Source organism: Balaenoptera physalus, assembly GCF_965194825.1.
Source record: "Balaenoptera physalus genome assembly, chromosome: 1".
Taxonomy (NCBI): Eukaryota; Metazoa; Chordata; class Mammalia; order Artiodactyla; family Balaenopteridae; genus Balaenoptera; species Balaenoptera physalus.
This window is the reverse complement of record NC_138882.1, coordinates 120026328-120049547: the sequence shown is the minus strand read 5'-3', so window position 1 is coordinate 120049547 and position 23220 is coordinate 120026328. Positions and strand designations below refer to the sequence as shown.

Sequence of the window (23220 nt, the reverse complement as noted above, 5' to 3'; positions counted from 1 at the left end):
TTTATTATTCACATAAACATGGACTAAAAACTTCTAAGGAGAAATTAACAAACAGTAAGTTGTTTGTGAGTGAATAGGAAAATAAGTAGAATTTAGCCTTTCCCCATTCAAAGATAAAGAACGCATCTGTTCTGTTAATGGATAAAAACGAAATAAAAAAAAACTTGGTTAAACACCGTCCGATTTTAAACGAGATGAAGGCTATCATTTCAGAAAATCAATTTCAAAAATAAATTATTCTTTAGTATGGAATAGCTCCTTTTATTGCAACAATGTCGTTTAAAATCACAAATGGCACTGAAGTGTACCCAGCAGCATGTGAATTCCACAGAACAGAGATTAAAGGCTGTCTAAAAGTGACGTACAGAGACCACAAACAACTGACAGAAAGAAGTAAAAAGGAAGTGTACCCTGGACCAAAGACCTCAAGGCTTTAAGATTTGGGAGCCTTGCCATAAGGAACGATAGTTCCTTGCATTTCTGCCAATTTAAAAACAATCTTCATTCCTGTGCAAAACTTAGTGCCTTTTTTTTTTCGTTCACGGTGTGTCTTACAAATTGTACTCAAGATAGTCTAAAGTCAGGAGAAAAAACCGCTAGAAACCCGGGACGGGGAAAGGTAAGTATCAAACGAGGAATTAAGCCACGTCGCACTCTGGCCGCAGCAGTCGCTGAGGAAGCCCAATCCTCCCACCCTTTTGAACTGTGGCTCCCAAACGGGACCGAATGTTCTGTCTTCCTCGGCGCAATCCCTCCCACTCGCCCTGGGGCTGCAGCGGAGGTGACCTCCACTCACCATTTGAAGCACAGTCGCCAGCAGCAGCCGCAGCCCAAAAGCCGGCAAAAGCCACCCATCCATCCCGACCGCCATACGTGCCATCTTCCGTAGGTTTCCGGCTGCCCCGAGGACCCCTCTGCTCGGGGTGTCTACTCCAGAGCCTGATCCAAAACAGGCTGCTAAAGGCCGTTGCCACCATGTCTCTTATTCTGCAGAGACGGGTATTAACTAAGGGTATATGGAAGCTTAAAGGTGAACAAATACCTTTACATTTGATATAAATATGAAGTCGCTGGGTCCTTTCGATAACCCATATCAGGCATTTTCCTAGACTCCCCAAATCTGTGCTGCCCCGGGCTCTTGCCTTTCATTCACGACATTTCCTCAAGCACCCAAGAAGCCCCGCCTTCGCCAGTTTCAGCCTGCCTCCTTCTCCAAGTTTACCCAATCGAATGCCGCTTTGGTTGACACCTTAGGCAAAGGAAACCAACCGTGACACGAGCCAAGAGCTAAGCGCTGGGGTTCTTCGGTCCAATAAGCACAAGCGAACGGGAGCCGTGGGCGGAGCCTCTGGTTGCTGAGCAGCGTACGTGGATGCGTGCGCGTGGTGGCCGAGGGGGATGGGCAGGGGGCGGGGCCGAGGGCGGCGCAGCCGCAGCCGCAACGTTGGCGGAGGAGCGCGCGACCGCGAGCAAAGGAGGGAGGGAAGGAAGGAAGAGAGGGAGGCAGGCAGGCAGGCGGGCGCGGGGCTCGGGGACTGAGGCGGTAGAGGGAAGCGAGAGCCCGGCAGCCGCTTCGCGCTGTGTTTGCTGCGCGGGCTTTTGGAGGGGCGGCCGTGGAGTGGGCCGAGGAGAAGCGGACACCGGCGGCGTTGGTGCTGGCGCCTGGGGGCGGGGGACTGGGGAGGCGAGAAGGGGGGTCGCTGCGGTGCTTCTCTTGCTGTCGCGCTCTCCTTGCCTTTCTCCCGGCTCGGTGGGCTCCTCCCGGCGTCTCCCTTGCCTCCGGGGCCCCGATCCCCGCCCCCCGCGGTATGTCTTGATCCCGAGCAGCGGGTTTCATGGGGCTCCTCAGGATTATGATGCCGCCCAAGTTGCAGCTGCTGGCGGTGGTGGCCTTCGCAGTGGCAATGCTCTTCTTGGAGAACCAGATCCAGAAACTGGAGGAGTCCCGGTCGAAGCTAGGTGAGGAGCCGTGCCACTCTGGGCTGAGTGATGTGTGGAAGCGGCCGGGCCAGGGAGGCAGTGCTACCCGAGCAAGTGGGCGTTTGTCTAACCTGAGATCTGGCTCCTCGGCAAGAGGCTGAAAGAGGTTGCAAAGAGAGATGGGACTGGGGGCATCGAGAACACAAGCTCCAGGAATGGTGTGAATTAAGCTTGGGTGGTATGCTGGGCTCGCGAGGTCACGGGGCGGAGGTTGCAAGGTTGGGCTTCCCCGAGCCAAAGGGTTACCCTGAAGTAGGCATTCCATGGGGAGAGAGCAAGATAAGAGCGAACTCGTTGGGGAGCGGGTACTGACTGTTGGAGGAGACAGAAACACTCAGGCTTGCGTGTTCTCTTAGAAGTCGTACGGAAAGCCTCGGCAGTGTCAGGCGAGGGGTATTCTAATTTGAGATGTGGGCACCTGGTTACGGAATCTTTTGGGGATGGGGAGGTTCGCGAAGGGATAGATGCGCAGAAATGGAGGGAGATGCTGGAATGACGGTGAGTAAAAGAAATACACTGTAGTGAGTTGCACTCTTGTGCTGGGGGCAGCAAGGGACCGCACAACTGACGGGAGAAATAGGCTGTGCCCAGGTAGGACAGGAAAGCAACTAAAAAGCTTCCGTGAGGTACTGAAACGAGGCATCCAAGCATTTAAATTCTTTTTTAGCGGCGCTAAACTGCCATTATTTTGAGCTTAAGAATAGGGGTGTGTGTGTACGTTGCTTCGCGGCAATGTTGGTGTAGTGAATTTAGGAGGAAAGGTTGAAGGGGAATTGCTTTAGTGAGATTTAAGTTTATGAAACGAAGAGTGCAAAAAGTTTACCATAGGTTAAGTACCTTAAAGCGTTAACAGCGCTTACTTTAATTACGGAAGAGGTCTGAAGTACGAAAAGTTGGAGTGTGATGTGAAAGACCCGAAAATGCACAGATAATAGGTACTTTCAGATTAGTAGGGAACTTCGGCATTTGGGAAGAGCTCGGGGTGGGGAGGGAGTATTAAAAGAATGCCAGCAGTACATTTTGATTTAAAAACGTACGTGGCACTGAAAAAAATCAGCTCAGGAGGCTGTAATTTGAATGTGGAAAAGTAATGTGAAGTATTTTTATGCATACACTTTCACCTCAAAATCATTTAAAATACTTTTCAAAATGCAAATAATAAAATACCAGCAGCACTATAATTTAGACTAAGAAGTAACAGATGCTGCTGTGGGTGATGATTAATATTTAGGAAAAATGTATCAGAAAATAATTGAAATATTACAAATAGTAGCTGACTATTTGCAGTTTTGATAGACTTTGTGAAAAGCCTTGGAGACATTTTAAAGAGCATCAAATAAATCTAGCTGAAGTGCAAATAAATTTGAAGAGGAGCTAGGAATAATTCCACTCCTCAACTCTAGGGTAGAACTTGCCCTGTACAGTTTCGAACAGATATCAACTTTATTTACTATGATTTTATTAATATGAGTCTTGTATGATGGAAAAATATTCACTTTAAATATTGAAGGTTGACCAGTATACTCTTTTTGTTTGTATCTATTTAGCAGCTTTGAGGGTCATATTGTGGCCTGATTAATGATCCAGCTTTACAGAGAAAAAAATGAGTCCTCTTAAAGTTGAAAGTTATATTAAATTAAAATTTGTATTTATTCTGTGTTGTGTTGCTCTTTGAATTTCTTAGAAACATTACAGTGGGTTGGGATAATTCAAATTTTAATTTTCCTTCGTTGCCTAACATTTTTTTCCATAATGCTTGAAAGTGTTTTCTGTAGGCACAACCTTAATGATTTTAAAAAGAGTTATCTGAGGATGTAGAAAGCCACAGGTAGTAGTGTTTTTTCATGATTTTTTACAGGCAAGGAACCTTTATATTCCATTAGAAACAGTTAATATGGATTGAACTAAATAATTCTCAAAAAGGAGCCTCAGATACAAAACACTAGAAGGACCTAATAATGGAGATGCAAAATTATGGCAAATAAAATATATAACCTCGTATCAGCAGTCTTTTGATTAAAAAAAAAAGTCTTATGAAACAGGCAGTACTAAAACAGATGTTGTCAGTTAGTAATCTTCCTTAGGAAAGGAACACAGAAGGAGGCATATTTTGACAATCAGACTCTGTACTAGACACTTTCATATTTGATATTCTTATTTAATCTTCCAAGAACACCATAGAAAGCCATTTTTACAGATGCGGGAACAGGTTCAGAGGTTATATAACTTGACCACATAGCTAGTAAGTGGCAGAGCCAGGACTGGAACCCAGGTATGTCTGATTCCAAATCAAGTTCCCCTTTAATTATACCAGGCTGCTTGGGACTTTATATTGACATTATACTAAGATGTAGCAGTTTGAATAGAATTTTTAAACTGTAATACCAATGTTTAATTGCATTTATTGCTAAGAATGAATGTCATTCTTAGAAAATTCAATTTCTGACACAAAGGAATTAGTTTAGTGTAATGTCTGTTGCTTGTTTATACCCGTGTAATGAACATAATTATATTACCCAATGAAAGGACCGAAATAGATAGCTTATTTCTGCTACAGGGGAAGAAAAAACTCTGTGGTGGTTTTCTGTAAGTGGTAAAATCACAACATTGAAAGCATTTTTGTTTTGGCATCAGAAAAACTTAAACACACATTTATCACTTTTCAAAAACTTTGGTGGTGTCATCTGTCACACAGAATTTTGACTTACAGTGTAGTTAAATTTATTAAACTTTGCATTTATGGCTTAAAAAAAAAGAAAAAGTTAAACATTTTGCTCTTAAAAGTTTTCATTGTTTATCTTTTCTGTTATAGAAGATTCCAAAGGATTGCATTTTCTGATAATACTTTGTATGCACCTTGGTTTCAGAATATTTTGATGGTGAGATCTCTAATAGAGCGATAGTTGTATTCAAAACTTAGGTGTATTCATTGAGCACTTGGGACATTAAGTATGTAAACAGGAATTCCTAAAAACCAATGTCACATAATAGAGTTTTCTTTTATCTTTTTTTTTTCAACGAATATTGGAGGGCAGTATACACGTTACTTTGCATCTTGCTTTTTTCATTTAATATCATAGAATATCTTTCCAGGTCAATAAATATAAATTTGACTTACTCATTCTAATAGCTGTATACTATTCCATAGTATACATGAATCATAACTTCTCCAGCCATTATGCCAATAATGAACATTCAGTTTATCTCTCCCCCCACCACTTTAAAAAAAATTTTTTTTACCATTTTCTTTCTTGGTATTATAAACAATGTTACAAGAAACATCCTTATATAAGTTTATTTAACTCCTTATTTGTTGGTACTGTTTTCAGTAGGATAAATTCTCCTATTAAGGGATTACTGGAACAAAAGATGTATGTATTTTATAATTTAACAGATTTTAAAATCTGTTACTTTCCAAACAATTTATTTCCCAAGGGTTACAATAATCTGCACTGTCAACACATACAAGCACTGGATGGGATGCTGTCAGCTTTTAATTTTTGCCACTCTGAAGCTGTGAAATGGTATGTTATTGCATTGATTTACATATCCTCAACTTCTAATTAGGTTGAACATCATTTACTTGTTCATTTTCATTTGTCAATTGGGTAGTAGTTTATCTTAGCAATTTTTAGGGCTTTAAAAATATATTAGAAGTATTAATCTTTTATCTGTCTTATGTCTTGTATCTGTTTTTCTCCAGGTCTGTCATCTGTCCCTTGATTTTATGGTATATTTTGCTTATAGAGAAGTTAAAAAATTTATGCAGTCAAATCTATGAATTTAGGCAAGTAGTTGCCTTACATTGCTTGAGAAGACTTCCCCCAACCAAGATTATGTTCATTCTCTATATTTTGTTAGTATTTTATAACTTTTATTTTTTTTATTTAGCTCTTTAAAGCAGTCATATGTTTATTGTAATTTCTCTCAGTGAATGGCCACTTATGGCAAATATTATATTAATAATTTATCTTTTTTCCCCACTGTATGTTACAGTTTTTCTTTTAGTCATATATTACATTTTCATATGTTCTTGGATCAATTTTGGACTCCATTTTTTTCTACTAATCAGAGATTCTTTAGATCTTAGGGACCCATATATAGGCTTCAAGGCATCCATGAATTCCCTGAAATTATATACATAGCTTTCATCAGATTTGCAAAGGAGTATGCAGTCTCCTTAATGGTAAGAATCACTGATTTGTAGTAGATGGTTTATATTTAAAGGAGTGAGTGTGTTTTTTGTTTTTAATATTAACATATTACAACTTGCAACTTGTGAGTTAAATTTAGGATACAAGCACATTAGTTATGAACAATTTTTCTGGGTTATATTGAAAAAACTTTGTTAAAATGTATACAAACTTAATTTTTCTAATGAGGTGCAGTCCATAACATGGAGTCAAAATGAACACTGTCACTTAGGTTACTACTTAGTTACTTAGCTGTTACTTAGAACTCTGCATGTCAGAATTGGTTGCTTTTATAAAGTAGTTCTTTCTGAATCTTGAGGTCACATTGTTGCTAATGCTGACTGGTGGAACAGTCAGTGAAACCTTTGTTATATAAATGTAAGAATTATGTGCCTGATAACTTTATTTTCTATATGGCCTAAGCATTTAAAATAATATTTGTTGTTCATATGCTTATAACACAACTGAATAAATTTATGAATGCATTAGGACATAATGTTTTAAATGAGGACAGTAACTCAGAATGGATATGTAGGCATCTTCATTGGCCAAAATTATGTTAATCCCTATGTTCTTAAAACCCTCCTAAACTAATGAACTAACTCCAGGGCCAAGGTTGAGACTGCTGTTTGGAATTTGGTAGTTTTTACAAGTGCCTGAATCCATACATACCTGTAAAATGTTCCCAAGAACGATAGATTTCTCTACTTATGAAATCGTTTGCATACCTTACAGTAGTCACTGTTTAGAGGACTTATGGTTTAATTGGAATGCAGTTATTCTAGAATTGCTAATTGGTGTCTCACTTATGAGTCCTAGATAGGATATCTAGTGCCATGGAGTAGTCAACTGCTACAGTTCATCTCAATTAAAGTAATCCCAGGATATCTCTACCACTCTGTTAAGCCTTCTAAGAGATTTTGGCACTTAGTGAAATTGAAATAGTAATGAATATTCAAACACTGCTCTACAAAATGACCACTTTTGAAGGGTGTACTTATAGATGGACTTTATAATCAATGGTTCACTATAGCCTAATTATTTATAATTATCTGCCCACCTACTAGTAACTGCGTTTCTGTACTTTGCCTTTCTTCCTGTTAATTATAGATTTACTGCCTGTTGGACCACTTGTGCACCTGATCCTGTTCCCTCACCTACTTAGAGACGTGGTTCCAGAAGTTTTCCCTCATTCTCCTATAGTTATCATTTCCTCCCTTTCTGCTGGATTCTTCTCATTAGCATGTGAACATGCTATTATTTCTCCCAACCAGAAACAAAATGATATTTTTCTCTTGACTCCTCTTTCTCAGCCAACCTCTGTTTCATATTTCAGCTTCCTTTAGCAGTAAAACTTTAAAAAATTGTCTATTCTCACTGTCGCTGATTACCACAATCACCAGTAACTTCCCTAAATCCTACAGTCAATTTTTGGTCTTTGTCTTACTTGACCAATCAGCAGAACTTGACACAGTTGATCACTTCCTCCTTTTTGGTAGACTTTCTTTACTTGGTTTCCAATATATCATACTCTTGGTTTTCTTTCCCCATCACTGGTCATTTCTCTGTCTCCTGTGTTAGATTCTTTTTTTTTCTCTTCAACCCCTTAACATAAGAATACCCCAGGGCTCAGTCCTTGGAACTCTTCTCTATTTACTCTTCCTTAGTTTGTGACTTATATGCTGACAGCTTCTAAATATGTATTTCTAATTGAGACCTATTTCCTAAACATTAGATTCATGTAGATTCATGTAACTGAGCTGCCTACTTGAAATTTTCTTTGAGTAATTAATAGACTTCTCAAACTCAGTATGGCCAAAACAAACCTTCTGATATCTCTGTACACTGCCTCAACACCGCCACCCCTCAAACTCATTTTATCTCTGACCTTCTTTATCTCAGTTGATAACAGCTCTATCCTTCCATTTGCTAGGGTTTTACTTTTCTTTTTCTCATGCTCTGCATCTAGTCTGTCAGAAATATCTTGTTAGCTTTATCTTCAAAATATTTCTAGAATATGACTACTACTCAACACTTCTACTCTTATCACCCTAATTCAAGATACCATCATCTCTTCCTTGGATTACTGCCATGTCTTAACTAGTCTGTTTGATTCCACACTTGCCTCACTACAGACTATTCTTAATATAACAGTTCGGGTGGTCCTTTTAAAATGTAAAAAAATCATGTCACTCCTCTGCATAAAACTCTTTAGAAGCTTCCTTAAGAATTAGAGTAATGCTAGCTGCTTTTAAAACAAAGTCCACAATTTTATTGGCTAAACACAATAAATGACCCTTTTTTTCCCCATGATGTTTTAGGTGATCATTTTGGTGGATGGTTTTCCTCTTCACGAGTTATTCAAGGTCTTGGGTACTTTCTGTCATGTAGTTATGCCATTCCCTCTGGCTTTGGAGATCTCTGCTGTCAGCCTGGGGAAGAGGCAAGAGAAGGGTGAGGAGGTGCGTACCCCTTTCTCAACTTCTTTGACTTCTTTTACCCTCAGTCTCTTGATGAGGACTAGTTACCATCTATCAATATATGCAAGGGGGGAGGCTGGGAAATGGGTTTTTTGGCTGGCAGTGACTTAGTTGCAGCTCTGTCCTATGGAAGGTGAGGGCATACATTTGAATTTTTTGAATCCTTTTGAATAAATCTTAAAATTTATTTAGACTTGTTTTGTGACTCAGAATATAAACTGTCTTGATTAATGTTCTGTGTGAACATGAAAAATGTATATTCTGTTGTTACAGGGTAGAGTATGCTGTAACTGTCAGGTCGAGTTGTTCCAGTCTTCTGTATCCTTGATTTTCTTTCTACCTACTTGTTCCATCAGTTATAGAGAGAGGGGTTTTGAAGTCTCTGGTTATGATTGTGGGTTTGTCTATTTCTCCTTAGAGTTCTGTTACTTTTTGCTTCATGTTTTTTTGAAGTACTGTGATTAGCTGTATGAATATTTAGGGCTGTCTTGTCTTCTTGATTAATTAACCCCTTTTTCATTATGAGATGACGGTCTTTGTCCTTGGTAATATTCTTTGCTTGAAACCTACTTGGTCTGTTATTAATATAGTCACTTCAGTTTTGATTAGTGTTAGCGTGGTGTATCTTTCCCATTCTTTTAGTATTAATCTATTTAAAGTGGATTTATTGTAGGCAGCAAGTAGTTGGAGCTTGTATCCAATTTCACAATCTCTCATAAATGAGGGTGTTTAGAGCATTTACTTTTAATATAATTATTGATGTGGTTTGAGTCTGAGTTACTGTTTGTTTTCTTTTTGTTCCATCTGTTCCCCTTTTTCTGTTTTTCTGCCTTCTTTAGAATTAACTGAGGATTTTGATTCTATTTCATCTCATTTGATGACCTATTAGCAGTGCTGTTTGTTGTGTTTTTTTAATGGTTACTTTAGGATTTATGGTATACATTATACTACTTAAGGTATAGTATAAGAACCTTAGTCATTGTACTTCTATTTTCTCTCTTCTGGTTTTTCACTATTGTTATATATTTTACTTGTACATATAAGTCCTATGATACATTGTTATTATTTTTGTTTCAAGCAATCAGTTATCTTTTAAAAAGATTAAACAAATTTTATAGTATTTTATATTTACTCATACATGTATCATTCCCAATGCTTTTCATTTCTTTGTGGAGATGCAGATTTCCATCTGGTACTCTTTTCCTTCATCCTGAAGGATATCTTTTAAAATTACTTGTACTGAAAATCTACTTGGTGATGAATTCTTTTCACTTTTGTATGTCTAAAAAAGTCTTTGTCTTACTGTTTGTAAGAAATTTTTGTTGGATATAGAATTCTAGGTTGACATTTTTTCTTTCAGTACTTTAAAGATGTTGCTCCCTTGTCTTTTGGCCTGCATTATGTGATGAGAAGACTGCCATTGTTCTTACCTTTGTTAGGCTGTACATAATGCCTTTTTTCCCTTTGCCTTTAAGATTTTCACTAGGTTTTAAGTAATTATAATGGGACTTGCTGTAGTTTCTTCACTTTTTTGTGCCTGGGGTTTGTTGAGCTTCTTGGATTTGTGGGTTTATAGTTTTCATTAAATTTGGAAAGCTTTGGACATTATTACTTCATATAGTTTTTATGTACCTTTTCTCTTCTTCAGGAACTCAGATCACGCGTATATTGGCTACATTAGCTGTCATAACAGTTCAGTGATGTTTTATTGATTTTTCCCAGTCTTTTTTCTTTTTGTACTGTTTTAAATAGTTTTTTACTGCTATGCCTTCAATTCACCAATACTTTCTTCTGTGGTATGTAATCTGCTTTTAATTCCATTCAGTGTATTTTTCATCTTAGGCATTTCTTTTCCATTTCTAGAAGTTCATTTTGGATCTTAAAAAACAAAAACAGAAACAAAAAAAGACTTCTGTTTCTCTCCTTAACATGCTTTTACTTTATTTTGTTGAACAAATGGAATATTGTTATAATGACTCTTTTGATGTTCTTGTCTACTAATTCTGTTATCTGTGTCATTTTGGGATTGCTTTCTATTGATTTATTTTTTTCTTTATTATGGATCACATTTTCCTGCTTTTTTTACATACCTGGTAAGTTTTAATTTGATGCCAGACATTATGAATTGTACCCTTTTTGGTGCTGAATATTTTCAGATTCCTAAACATATTCTTAGGCTTTGTTTTGGGACACATTCAACTTACCTTGAGACAGTTGGATCCTTCTAGGTTTGCTTTTAAGTTTGTTAGATGGGATGAGGATAACCTTTAGTCTATGATTAATTTTGCCCCACTACTGAGGCAGTACCCTTGCAGTTTGTTTCAGAGTACTCTACCCAGTGCCCTGTGTATTACAAGGTTTCCCCACCCTGGCTAGTGGGAATGGTGGTTGAGTGAATCCCAGGAATTTTTCCACCTGCCCCTTTTGGGTGACCTCAGTTTCTTCACACATATGCACTGATTGGTACTCTGCTGAAAATTCTCTTTTTGCAGCTTTGTCTTCTTTATTACTCTGCCCAGCAAACGCCAGCTACCTTGGCCTCCCTGAACTCCCAATTCTGGCTCCTTAAGTTAGGGAGACTGTTGGGCTCTGAGTTCCCCCTCTCTGTGCTGCAGCCTGGAAACTGTCTTCAAACAGTCATATGACTCACCTCATTTCTTTTCTCTCTCTTAAGGATCACCATCCTGTACTGATTTCCTGTCTAAAGTTCAGTGCCTGAAAATTGTTGTTATATATTTTATCTGTTCTTTTTCAATTGTTTCAGGTGGGAGGATAAATCCCCTGTTGCTCCATCTTGGCTGGAAATGGAAGCCAGGTGGCCTAGTTATCTTTGATTGTGTGTCCCTAGGTTGACTTAGGGGAAAGTAGTGAAGTTGGATAATTTGAATTACGATTGACAACTATAATATTATAAACTAAGGGGCAAAATAATGTTTTATCCTTCTCTATTTCCTTATAATTTCTAGCATGGTGTTGCACACAGGCCCTTAGTAAATTGTTTACTCAAAGTTAGAGGCAAGTCTTACCCACAATAGCTGTATCTCCTTCCTTCCCCATTGAAGTTTCAAGAGGACTTTAGTTAATTCTTTTGCCTGTTACCAATTTTACTCTAACTTCAAGAAACCAGTTCTTATTTCATCCCTTTAGATGCAGCTGAGCCAAGTGGAGGCTCTTTCAAACTGGGCAATGAAGTCTCTGGCTCTAGAAGAGGTTTCTGCTTTTCCTGTCAGTATGGTTCTTGAGCTAATTGATCACATCCTTGCTGGGATAGGTGGATGCGTAGTCCTCTTCTTTCCTGTATTCCTTTTGTAATACCCCTATTGCAAGCAAAGTAGTAGAGAAGGAAATCATAAGGGATGTTGGTACCAGTAGTAGTTGTGATCATTATGTTGCATCAACAGAAAGCGTACCTAGTTTACCTTAAGGTGAACAATTTTATTATAGTTACCGGATCTTCAACTTTGCATGATATAATTCTTGCTAAAGATAGTTATGTTGTACTGAATCCCTATTGGTACTATAAAGTGTCAGGGACAACCATTTTTAATTGAAATTGTTGGATTCTCCTTTTGGGAGATAGTGGTTTGAAAAATTGCAAATTTATTTGGTACTTATATAAGAATTTAAAACTGGATTTAGAGGGAAAGAAATGCCCATTTTGCTAAATTCCAGTAGAATTTAGGAATCATCCATTGTCACCTTATCACATATCACCTTACATGTTTCTATTATTTATTCCTAAGTTTGTGACATAGCTAAAAATAAGTGATTTGTACAGTAAAGCACACAAAAATGAATTTAGAGATTCATTAGATGGTGTCTGAGTTGGAAAATACCTTAAAATTTTGCTCAGTATGGTTATGGAATGAGGCTAAGGGGTTATGCAGGTACAGACTAGCTCTTGGCATATTTATTTCTAATCATAAATTATGCTTGAGTTGATTAATGAATATAATTTAGAGATGTTATTGGTTCATTGATAACATGCTCCTGGTATATATTCCCTTTATGCTTTGAAGCAAAACAGTATGGGAAATGGCCTGATCAATCTAGTTGATTTTTTTCCTGATAAATAAGTCAGTAGGTGTTGGTATCCAGCTCTCCATAGCTGTCTTTAAACAATGAATTCTGTTTTGAGTTCTCTGTTACTGTTGTGCTTTCAAAATAATGACTTGTTACAGTATACTTTTATTTTAGTTAATAGTAACTTAAAAAATATATAAAGTTTAAAAAAAAAACTAGCTGCACAGCATAAACATTATAACTAAAATCCTACTGCAAAAAATGACTTTTTATTTGGTCTTCAATAAAGAGAGTTGTAAATTCTCCATATTGCTCCATATTGCTCTTTTTTTCAAAGAGCTTGGTGATTAATTAGGGCTGTTTATGGTTCTTTACATTTCTAAGGTATGATAGAAAAGGACAATATCTTAAGAATTTAGTGATAAGAAGTATATTTTGAATATTTGGAGGAATATTGGAGCTTTGAGCAAATTGAGTTGTTGGATTTAAATAAAATCAATAAAATCCTCCTTCAGCCTTGCATTTGTTAGTTATTTCAGCTTTGTCCATGTCAAACTGAAACTAGTTCAGCAATCAGATTTGGCACTAAGATTCTTGATCAAATATGACTGAGAAATTTATGATTATTTTGTATTTGGATGTTAGAAAGCTGCTTTCAGTTGCCAGCGTTTTTTACTTCACCATAGTTCTATTGCTTTTTAACAAAATGCACCCATCTCTTTAATAAAGTGTTACATGTTCCCAGTGTGTTATACATCTGGCAGAAAACCAACTTAGCTCTGTTGCTTCCTGCATAGAAGAGCTGATTAGAAAGACTGACTTGACATGATCTTAAGGTATGTTTTAATAGACAGCTTCTTCATTTTGTTGAAGAGGATAGAATAAAAACCATTCATTTTTGTCCTCTAGACTATAAATATCTTCCCTTCATGTTTTGAAGGTTAAAACAAAGAAAAAAAGCAAACTTGTGATGCTATTTTAGTGTCTCAAAATACGAGGAAAATTAGGGGTATGTATGACTTTTTGCTTCTGAACCTGGGTATAGTTAGTGATGATAGTTTCTGTTTGACTTGGGATGAGCCTCTCTAGGAATGTCTGATCAATGAGATGTCATTATGTGCCTTTTTTGCTTTTGCGCTTGGTTGGAACTCTGTGACTAATTAAGCCTGTGACTAGTTATAATCTAGTCTTCCTCATGACCACTTTGACTTCCCTTTTTTTTACTTGTTTAGAATCTTCCCCTACTCTGCCCTTGGACCCATGTTTCTTAAATGGTTTTCTGCCTTTCCCACCAATGGCAAGCCATCATGGCCTCTAAACCTTCTACTGTAACAGGCAGTAATAACCAACAGTTGTTGAATACTAATTGTGTACTTGGCATATTTTAGGTATTTTATAAATTTGTAACTTACTTAATATGAAGGATGCTTATTCTGTTGTCCACAGTTACTGGGAAGATCACATAATCTTCAAATGGTATAAAGAATGTGAAAATGTTTGTAAAGTATAAAAACTACAATTTTAAGTTGTTGTTAATAGTGATAATAGTACACCTGCTTTCTCTTTGATATTGTTGTCTTTTGGTTTAACGTAGTTTAGACTTTACAGTTCTTCCTGCTGTAGGCTTTCTGCAGTGCCCTACCTCATAGGATCACAGTTGTCTGGTAAGTGTTCAGATAAATCAAATGACGATGTTGCATGAGTTATAGATTTGACATTCAGATTAGCTATTAATTTCTTTCCTCTCTTAGGAAGGAGTAATAATCACTGTGAATTCATATTATTATTTGCTCTTAAAGATAGACATCTATTTACTTTCATGTAAATTATAGAATAGCCCTGGCCTTTTATTTTTTAAGTTTTTGGCTGCGTTGGGTCTTCTTTGCTGCACGCGGACTTTCTATAGCTGTGGCGAGTGGGGGCTACTCTTCGTTGCGGTGCGCCGGCTTCTCATTGGGGTGACTTCTCTTGTTGCGGAGCACGGGCTGTAGGCGCGTGGGCTTCCATAGTTGTGGCACGTGGATTTATTTGCTCCGTGGCACGTGGGATCTTCCCGGACCAGGGATCGAACCTGTGTCTCCTGCATTGGCAGGCGGATTCTTAACCACTGTGCCACCAGGGAAGGTCCAGCCCTGGCCTTTTAACATGACCAAACTTTCTTCCCTCTTCCTACTAGTCCTTGCCAGCTTGGCCATTTGAGGATACATTTTTTTAAAAAAGGCAGATTAAATTTGGATTGCGAAAGGAATTTCAGTGTGTGTGTGTATGTGCATATATGTATAAAATAACTCCTTAGATTCTAAGTACTTTTTTAAAAAAAGCATTAATGATGGTCAAATTAGTGAAGGAAAAAAGCCTGTTTCTCCACTATGGAAAAAGTTTTACGTGGTAGTTCCTTTATTGTCAGTTTTCCGACAGTGATTCATTGTCATATTCTCAAGTAGAGGGAAAACATGCTTTGTATCCTTAGTTTTAATTTAGGAATTTCAACTTTTTCTTATTTTTTCACTCAGATATAGAATACAGTAGGTTGTACTTTTATATTAATTGCTGGGATCATAAGAATCCCAAAGACCAGAATTCTTGGCTTATACAGAGCTTCAAAGGTTTTTTTTTTTTTAACTCAGGTCAACAATTTGCCATTCTGCAATCAGAAAATTTGGTAGGCCAGAGTGATAGAGGCTTTGAGAAATAAACTGTGGTGTGAGCACCTCTTTCATCATATATTATTGCTATTTGTTTTTTCTGGCATTAGAACGTTATTCTTAAGTACTGGTCAGCCATGCTAAAGGTTTAACATAAAATTGCTATACACAATTTCATGAATAAGCAGTGATTTGATTTGCATATTATAGTAACTTTTATGTTTATGAAACATAAAACTTTTAATTTTCCTAATTAGCAGTGAAAACATTTTGACCAAGATGCTGAATTTGTTGGGAGCTCTATTTACTTACATTTTAGCTGCACATTTAAGACTTTTCTTAATTTATTTCTTAGTGAGTTTGCCAATCCAGAATTGAAGATGATAGAATTGAAGAACTCTGTAAACTTTTTGCATTTCACCTAATCTTCCCCTATCCTCATATGAAGTTACTGTCTTTTTTTCCCCCACATTTATTATTCATTTATCTTGTCCTGAAAAATTGTTTAGGAGATTTACAGATGTACATGTAATATAGAAAGAGAGAAGAAGGCAGATTGAAGTAGGAAAAGAAGTATTTGTGTAAATATTAACTGCCATTTTAGGTTTTTTAGCCCATTTTCTTTTGGACATTGAGGTATTAAAATACCAGAAAGTTTTCTATAGATTGTCTTTTCAACAACAATGAAATATAATCCTTACTTCAGACTCTGAGGTAAACTTTGGAGTAATAGCATATCTGCTGCCTTTTTATTTAAGGAGCCAGGGAAAGCATATTCCATACTTGCATTTTGGTCACAGAATAAAAGTGGGAAAGTCTTATTAATTTAGTAATAACAAGGATAGTTTGAGAAGATCAGGAAACTAATTATAAGAATTGAGTCTGGGATATTGTAGCATAAATGATTTGTGATGATGCTGTTCTTACTGGGATACTGGAGGCGCTGATTGTGATTTAAGGTTGTTTTCGTTGTGAAACCCGTCAAGGTAGAACTTTATATATTGATTATTAATTACATTTTGACAGAGAATTTAAGATCATGTAATTTGTAATTTCAAATTTGTAATTTGAAAAAGAATTTATGATATGTAAGTAATCTTTTTCTTTGATGGTTTTTAAGAAAATCTGATAAAGTAGTTTATGGCTGATTAATATAAGAAAAATATGGATTGATTTGACATTTCTAAGCTACAGTATTCATATATGATTCAAAATAAGTGCTGTTAGATTAATATTAAAGGCTAATATGAAATTGCCAAAGCTTAAATTAAAGATAGTTTTGAGGAGAGCTTTTGCCTTTTTTTTTTTTTTAAACATTCCTCTGGTTGTCCCTGGTATAGTACATAAAATTTCACACGGTTAATGTAATATACCCATTTATTTTATATTCAAAGTAATTGATCCTTTATTCTCCCCCTTTCCAAACTGTGGATGCTTTGTTTAAAAAAAAATGTATTAAGACTATTTTCATAAGTTTCCTTAGATAGTAGTTGGCTTTTTAATTTGGTTCATGGTATTTTTATGTATGCAATAGATTTTGATTTTGATATAGTCAAAATCATTTATCCTTTAGGTTTTTTGCCTTTGGTTATATGTCTTAAGTGAAGATTAAATAAATAAATAAGTGTGTGTGTGTGTGTGTGTGTGTGTGTGTGTATAAAATCTTCTCTAAGTATGTGGTAATGGTATTTTACCTTAATTTATTCTTTCTGTAGGGCTCTTCCTTTCTTTATGTAAATCTGGTTTCTGACATACATCATTTTCTGTCTCTCTGAAGAAGTTTTAACATTTCTTGCAGGGCAGGTCTACTGGTGACAAATTCTCTCAATTTATGTTTCTCTGAGAAAAATCTTGATTTGTCCTTTACCTTTGAAGGATGATTTTGCTGGATACAGAATTCTAGTTTGGTATTATTTTTGTTTTGTTTGTTTGTTTTTTCCCTTTCAAGACTCTCAATATTTCACTTCAGTCTGTTCTTGCTTGCATGACTTCTGAAGAGGACACTGGTGTAATGCTCAATGTTGTTCTTCTTAGGTAAGGTGTTTTTTCCTCTGGCTTCTTTTAAGATTTTCTCTGTATTTGATTTTCTGCAGTTTGAATATGATATGCCTAAGTGTAGGGTGTTTTTTTTTTTTTTTTTTTTGGTATTTATCCTGCTTCATGGTCTCTGAGCTTCATGGATCTGTGGTTTAATGTCTATCATTTATTTTGGAAAATTCTCAGCCCTTAGTACTTCAAATATTTTTTCTGTTTTTTCTCTTCTTCTGATATTCCCATTATGCATAGTTACACCTTTTGTAGTTGTCCCACAGTTCTTGGACATTCTGTTCTGTGGTTTTGATTTTTTTTTCCTCTTTGCTTTTCTGTTTGGGAGGTTTCTATTGACGTATCTTCAAGCTTACTGATTCTTTTCTCAGCTGTGTCAGCCTATTGATGAACTGATCAGAAGCATTCTTCATTTCTGTTACAGTGTTATTGATTTTTGTCATTTCCTTTTGACTCTTTCATAGGGCTTTCATGTCTCTGCTTACATTGCTTGCATTATCTACCAGTTTTTGCATGATGTCCACTTTTTCCATTAAAGTTCTTAGCATTAATTAAGCATAGTTATTAAATTCTCAGTGTGGGAATTCTAAAAGTCTCTGTCAAATCTGAGTCTGGTTCTGATCCTTACTTTGTATCTTCAGACTGTGTTTTTTTGCATTTTAGCATGCCTTATAATTTTTTTGTTGATAGCCTGACATAGTGTATTGACTGAAAGGAACAGAGGTAGATAGGCTTTTAGTGTGAGGTTTTATGTTAACTGGCTAGGAGTTTATTGTTTGCTGTAACTGTGGTGTCAGAGGCTAAAATTTCCTCTTTTGTGCTTGTTGTCTTTGGGCTTCCTTAGTAATTCCTGAGGCTTGTAGTTCTTCCCGCTATACTCTCTTATATAGGAGCTTTTTTTTTTTTTTTTTTTTTTTTTTTTTTTTTTAATATTTATTTATTTATTTATTTGGTTGCACCAGGTCTTATTTTATTTATTTATTTTTTTATATTTATTTTTGGCTGTGTTGGGTCTTCGTTTCTGTGCGAGGGCTTTCTCCAGTTGCGGCAAGCGGGGGCCACTCTTCATCGCGGTGCGCGGACCTCTCACTATCGCGGCCTCTCCTGTTGCGGAGCACAGGCTCCAGACGCGCAGGCTCAGTAGCTGTGGCTCACGGGCCCAGCTGCTCCGCGGCATGTGGGATCCTCCCAGACCAGGGCTCGAACCCGTGTCCCCTGCATTAGCAGGCAGATTCTCAACCACTGCGCCACCAGGGAAGCCCCTATATAGGAGCTTTATTGATGGTAGATGAGGTGTGGAGGAGAGGAAGCATTCTATAATCCTATGATTAGGTCTCAGCCTTTTAGTGAGCCTCTGTTTCTTGGCTGTGACTTTCCTGAGTAGTTCTTAGCGCTCCTGTCCTCCTCAAACATTTAGGTGAGTCAGGAAGGCTAGAGAGGAAATTAGGTATTTTCCTTCCCCCAGGTTGGTTAGTCTTCGGTAAAAAATTTCCTTTGAGGGCAGGACTTTGTTATGGAGAACAGAGAGAGTGCTGGGCTATTTTTAAAATAGTTATTCCCCCCTCTGCTAAAAGTATGAGGGGATTTTTCTCAGATCTTCATAATGGAACCTGTTGGTGCACCTGGAGATAAAACTCAGGAAACAGTGCCCATTCCCTGAGTTTTTAGCTCTCAAGCTAGTTCACACTGAACTTTCAGCAAGTTGTCAATTATAGTTTAAGTGTTCCTAAGGATATTGGCCCCAAACTGTGGGTTTCTGCTCCCTGTAAGCTGTGATTCTCTGTCTCTCCAGTTTTAGGGCAGCAGTTTGCCTTGGACCTCAATTCTCTGATGGATCTAAGAAGAGTTGTTGATTTTCAGTTTTTTCAGCTTTTTTCTTGTTGTGAGAATGGTAGTAATGACTTGTAAGCACTTTACATGTCAGACCAGAAACCCTTAATGATATTTTATAAATTGTCATGTAATTTTATTCTTTTATTTTTTGGCTTTTATTTTTCAGTCCATTTGGAATTTAGTTTTGTGAGGATATAGGGAATAAGGTATGCTTGTGGGCCATCCTGTTTCACTGCTTTGTCTAATAATTCTTGCTAGGGTTATACTACTTTCAGTTCTTAACAGCTTATATTCTTTAGTGCCTGGTATGGTTAATCCTTCCTACATGATTCTTTGCTTTACATGTCTATTTATTATTCTAGTTGAACCTCAGAATTGTTTTGTTAAATAAAAGAAAAAAACATTAATATTATAAATAGAACTGCTTAAGATTAGTAATATGATTAGAATGATAGTGTTATGTTTGGACTTCCCCATCTGGAAGCATATTTCTCTTTGTTTATTCAGGTCTTCCTTTACATTTTGGAAGTTTATAATTTACTTTGTCTCAGTCACACAAGTTTCTCGTGAGATGTATTTTCTGCATTTAAAAAATCTTTTTATTTTGAAATAATTTTAGACTCTAATGGAAGTTGCACAAATATAGTACAGAGTTCTTGTGTACCTTGTACCTAGCTTCCTCCAGTGATAACATCTTATAAAACTATAGTACAATTATCGAAGCCAGGAAATTGACATTGGTATACTATTAACTATAGACTTTACTTGGATTTCATCAATTTTTACATGCATTCTTTAAAAAAAAAATCTCTCTCTGATATTATTGGAATGGCCGTCCACTACACACTTCTTCCCATCCCCACCCCCACCTCCCTTTTCTTTTTTTTTTTCTCTTTTCCTTCTCTTTGCTGGAGAGTGAGAATGTTATTAATTTTCAGGAAGCTGCTTTTTAAATAGATTTTAAATTCTAAAGGTTTTTCAGTTGCTTTCATTCTTAGGAATGTAATCTTCTCATTTGCTAATAATGTTATTTTTGTTTCTTTCTATAGCATGCCATCTTGCATTGGCAGGGTTTCTAAATTTTACTTATTTTGTGCTTGATTTTTACATAATTTTCCTTGGGCTTTACCTTTAAGGAATATTAGCTACAAATGTATAATATTGATTTCACTAATATCTGGCATTAAAATTAATCATTGATAGGTAATGAGTGCTTTTACCATGTTTCAGGAATTCTAATCACCTTAAATGAATCATCGCATTTTATCCTCACAATTTCCTAAGACAGGTGTCAACATTTCCTTGTTTACAGATGAGTAGTAATTGGCTTAGGTTAAATAGTTTACTTGCTTAAGGTCACATAGTTTAGGAGGGGACTCAAACCCAAGTATTTAAATTTTGTATTCATTTTGCATTTAACCATTCTTTCACATTAACCCCTATAGCAGTAGAAAAGATGAATATTAAGGTACTCAGATGAATTTGATTCTAGGGCATGCGTTTATTCTATGGAAGTGGCAGAGAATTGAATAAATTAAGTTTTCTAGAACTCAGATTAAACACTTTTTACAAACTGATATTTTAGTGTTTAAGTAGATGTCAAAAATATATGTTTGTTTTTTAAAGGATGGAAGTACTTAAGCCTGCTCTTCTCTCCCTCCCTTTCTTCATTCCACAGGTATTTGTTGGGAGGTATAGCCAATATTGAGTATCTAAATATGTCAAAATGTTTTTAGTTAGATGGGTGTAGAATTAAGTGTGGTAGTCCACTGAAATTATTTTATACTTAATTATGAAGAACAGTGTATAGTTACCTTTTTGAGGAACATTAAAAGTTAATTCCTCTGCGGTTTAAGTTTAGTATGCATTCTTTCTTATTTCTGATGACTTTAGATGATGTCAAGGTTTTACTGTGACTTTGAGTGAATGAATCATAAAATAATAGTATCTTTTATTTGAAAGGATCCATGAAGGACGTTTTACTTAGCTTCCTTCCCAGTGTAGGAATGCTTCCTTCTCTGACATTTTTTAGCTGTTATTTGTGGGAAAAGGGTTAATTTTTAATTTATAGTTGCAGTCTTTAACAGTTTTCTTAATTCTTTGTCACTCTTGTATTTGTCCTTGTCACATTGCGTTTTCTTATATCTTGTGCCTATATATTCCTTTCAAATCTGAGCTGCTCAGTTTTAGTATAGCTATATTGTTTCCTTTGGGTACTTTTGTCTTCTGCACTGGCATTCATTGGTACCTTCTCTTCTACCTTTCTTACATTTATTTAAGTGACTTCATTAGGTAGAAGCTGTAAAAAGCACACTTGTGCTTACAGATCTTAACGTAATAAGTTCTTTAAAATGTATTTTACTTTTGTCATTAGCCTTTGTTACATGTGTACGCAAACAACAGTCATTCTCTGAGATCTAACTAGATCACTTGTTAAATGTTTTTAGCTTTGCATGCTTTACACTGAGCTGTTGCCATAGCATTAATACTTGGAAATCCTCTGGAAGGAAAGGTAAGATTATATGTTAATTTCTTCTGGTCAAAGGACAGATACATTGGTAGAACAGAGTGTATGAAGTGTAATTCAGTTTTATGTTTGAAAATAGACTGTATGTAGAGACATCTTTTTTCTGGAAGTTCTGCACTAAGTTAATGAGAAACTGGGTGAGCTTATTTACTTAGTTGTAAACAGCTTGAAATTTGGAAATTCAAGTGTATATAGATTTTTCTGTATGGGAATGGGATATCTTCTAGACTTGACTAAAGCACTGTTGCTTAAATTTTTAATGAGAATCTTTTCCCCTAATACTTAAAATATCAATCACTTTCAATTAAGTTGCTGTGAATAATTCCTCCTGTCCATTTCTCTTCAGTTTTTCATTCTCTTCCCAATTGAGTTCTTTATACTTGCTCTCTTTTGACAGGTTTTTGTTTTTTTGTTTTTTGTTTTGGTAGGCGAGGACTCCCTACATAGATTTTGTGGTACCCCAATTACGAAAAACAGTGGGATAAATGTTCACATGTTATAACTTCCCTTTTTTTGGCTGGGGTGGGGTGGATTAGTAAGACAAAACAGAACAACAAAATAGTGAATGTTGGCAAGTGTTCACGTATTTCTTTATTTGTCTCATTCACCTTGGCTCAGTTCAGTAACTGCTTATGAGTAAGTTTTTCAGTCTTAGAAATAAGGAGCTGAGAATAATATGTGGGTAACTGATTAGTATCCACCTCACAGAGATGTTGGATGGATTGATTCTTAGAGAGCCTAGGAAATGTCAAAACAGTATAAATGCAAACTACCATTATGACAAAGTAAAGGCTGCTTTGAAAAAAAATGTAATTCAACTTGTAAAGGAAACTTCCTTTAAGGGAGAAGACTGGATTTGAGTTTCTGTATGGTCTTTCCTTCTGAATACTAATTAGTACCTGAACATATGTAAAACTTAAGTGTTGTTTTTTAAAAATACATATATATAATTGTGAAGTGTTTATGTAAATAGATTAATTTAAATTTCTTGCTGTATAAAATGTGTAGGAGGGCTTCTTGAGGTTTGCTTTCAGATGAGGTGTTTTCTCATTGATAGGGATGAATTTTCATCATTACCATTTGGACTTTTATCAACAATTTCGTTAAGGACAAGAGTCAAATATAAGTCCTTAGGAAAAATAAATGTTTCATCTCACACTTATTTCAGGGTACAGACTAGTTGCTGCAAGTGTGTACAGCCATCAGTTGTATAGGAAGGTGGTGTTTTCATTCCTCCTAGTTCTATGGCTTATCTCTTGTATCTGATGGATTTGCTGAGAGTTTGTTTTTGTGGTGGGAAAGTTCATTTGAGCTGAAGTGTGTCAGGCTCACATAGACAAAAGTTACTGTGTGTTGTCCTACAAAAAAAGCAGACTACTTAATTTTTTTAACTGCATGTCATGTGTGTGTTTGTGATTTCTCTTTGTGGGATACCGAAATCAGGTTTATACTGTTAGGATCTTAGAGCTGTGGTTCGCAACCTTAGTTACCTG

General features: G+C 36.3%; 2 protein-coding genes across 4 annotated transcripts in view; one reads left to right on the top strand and one right to left on the bottom strand.

Annotated features, from left to right (window-relative positions):
• The window catches only part of SELENOF (selenoprotein F), a 38034-nt gene extending 37083 nt beyond the window's left edge, over positions 1–951 (bottom strand). For both annotated transcript variants that reach the window (XM_082410842.1, XM_082410843.1), the window contains exon 1: positions 797–951. In XM_082410842.1, the coding sequence (XP_082266968.1) occupies positions 797–880 (84 nt within the window). In that variant the 5' untranslated portion in view covers positions 881–951. The remainder of the gene's footprint in view (positions 1–796) is intronic.
• A 394-nt stretch (positions 952–1345) lies between these two features.
• HS2ST1 (heparan sulfate 2-O-sulfotransferase 1) overlaps positions 1346–23220 on the top strand; it is a 194473-nt gene continuing 172598 nt past the window's right edge. The window contains exon 1 of one of the 2 annotated variants that reach the window (XM_082410622.1): positions 1346–1959. In XM_082410622.1, the coding sequence (XP_082266748.1) occupies positions 1836–1959 (124 nt within the window). In that variant the 5' untranslated portion in view covers positions 1346–1835. The remainder of the gene's footprint in view (positions 1960–23220) is intronic. The other variant, XM_082410623.1, reaches the window with a different exon arrangement.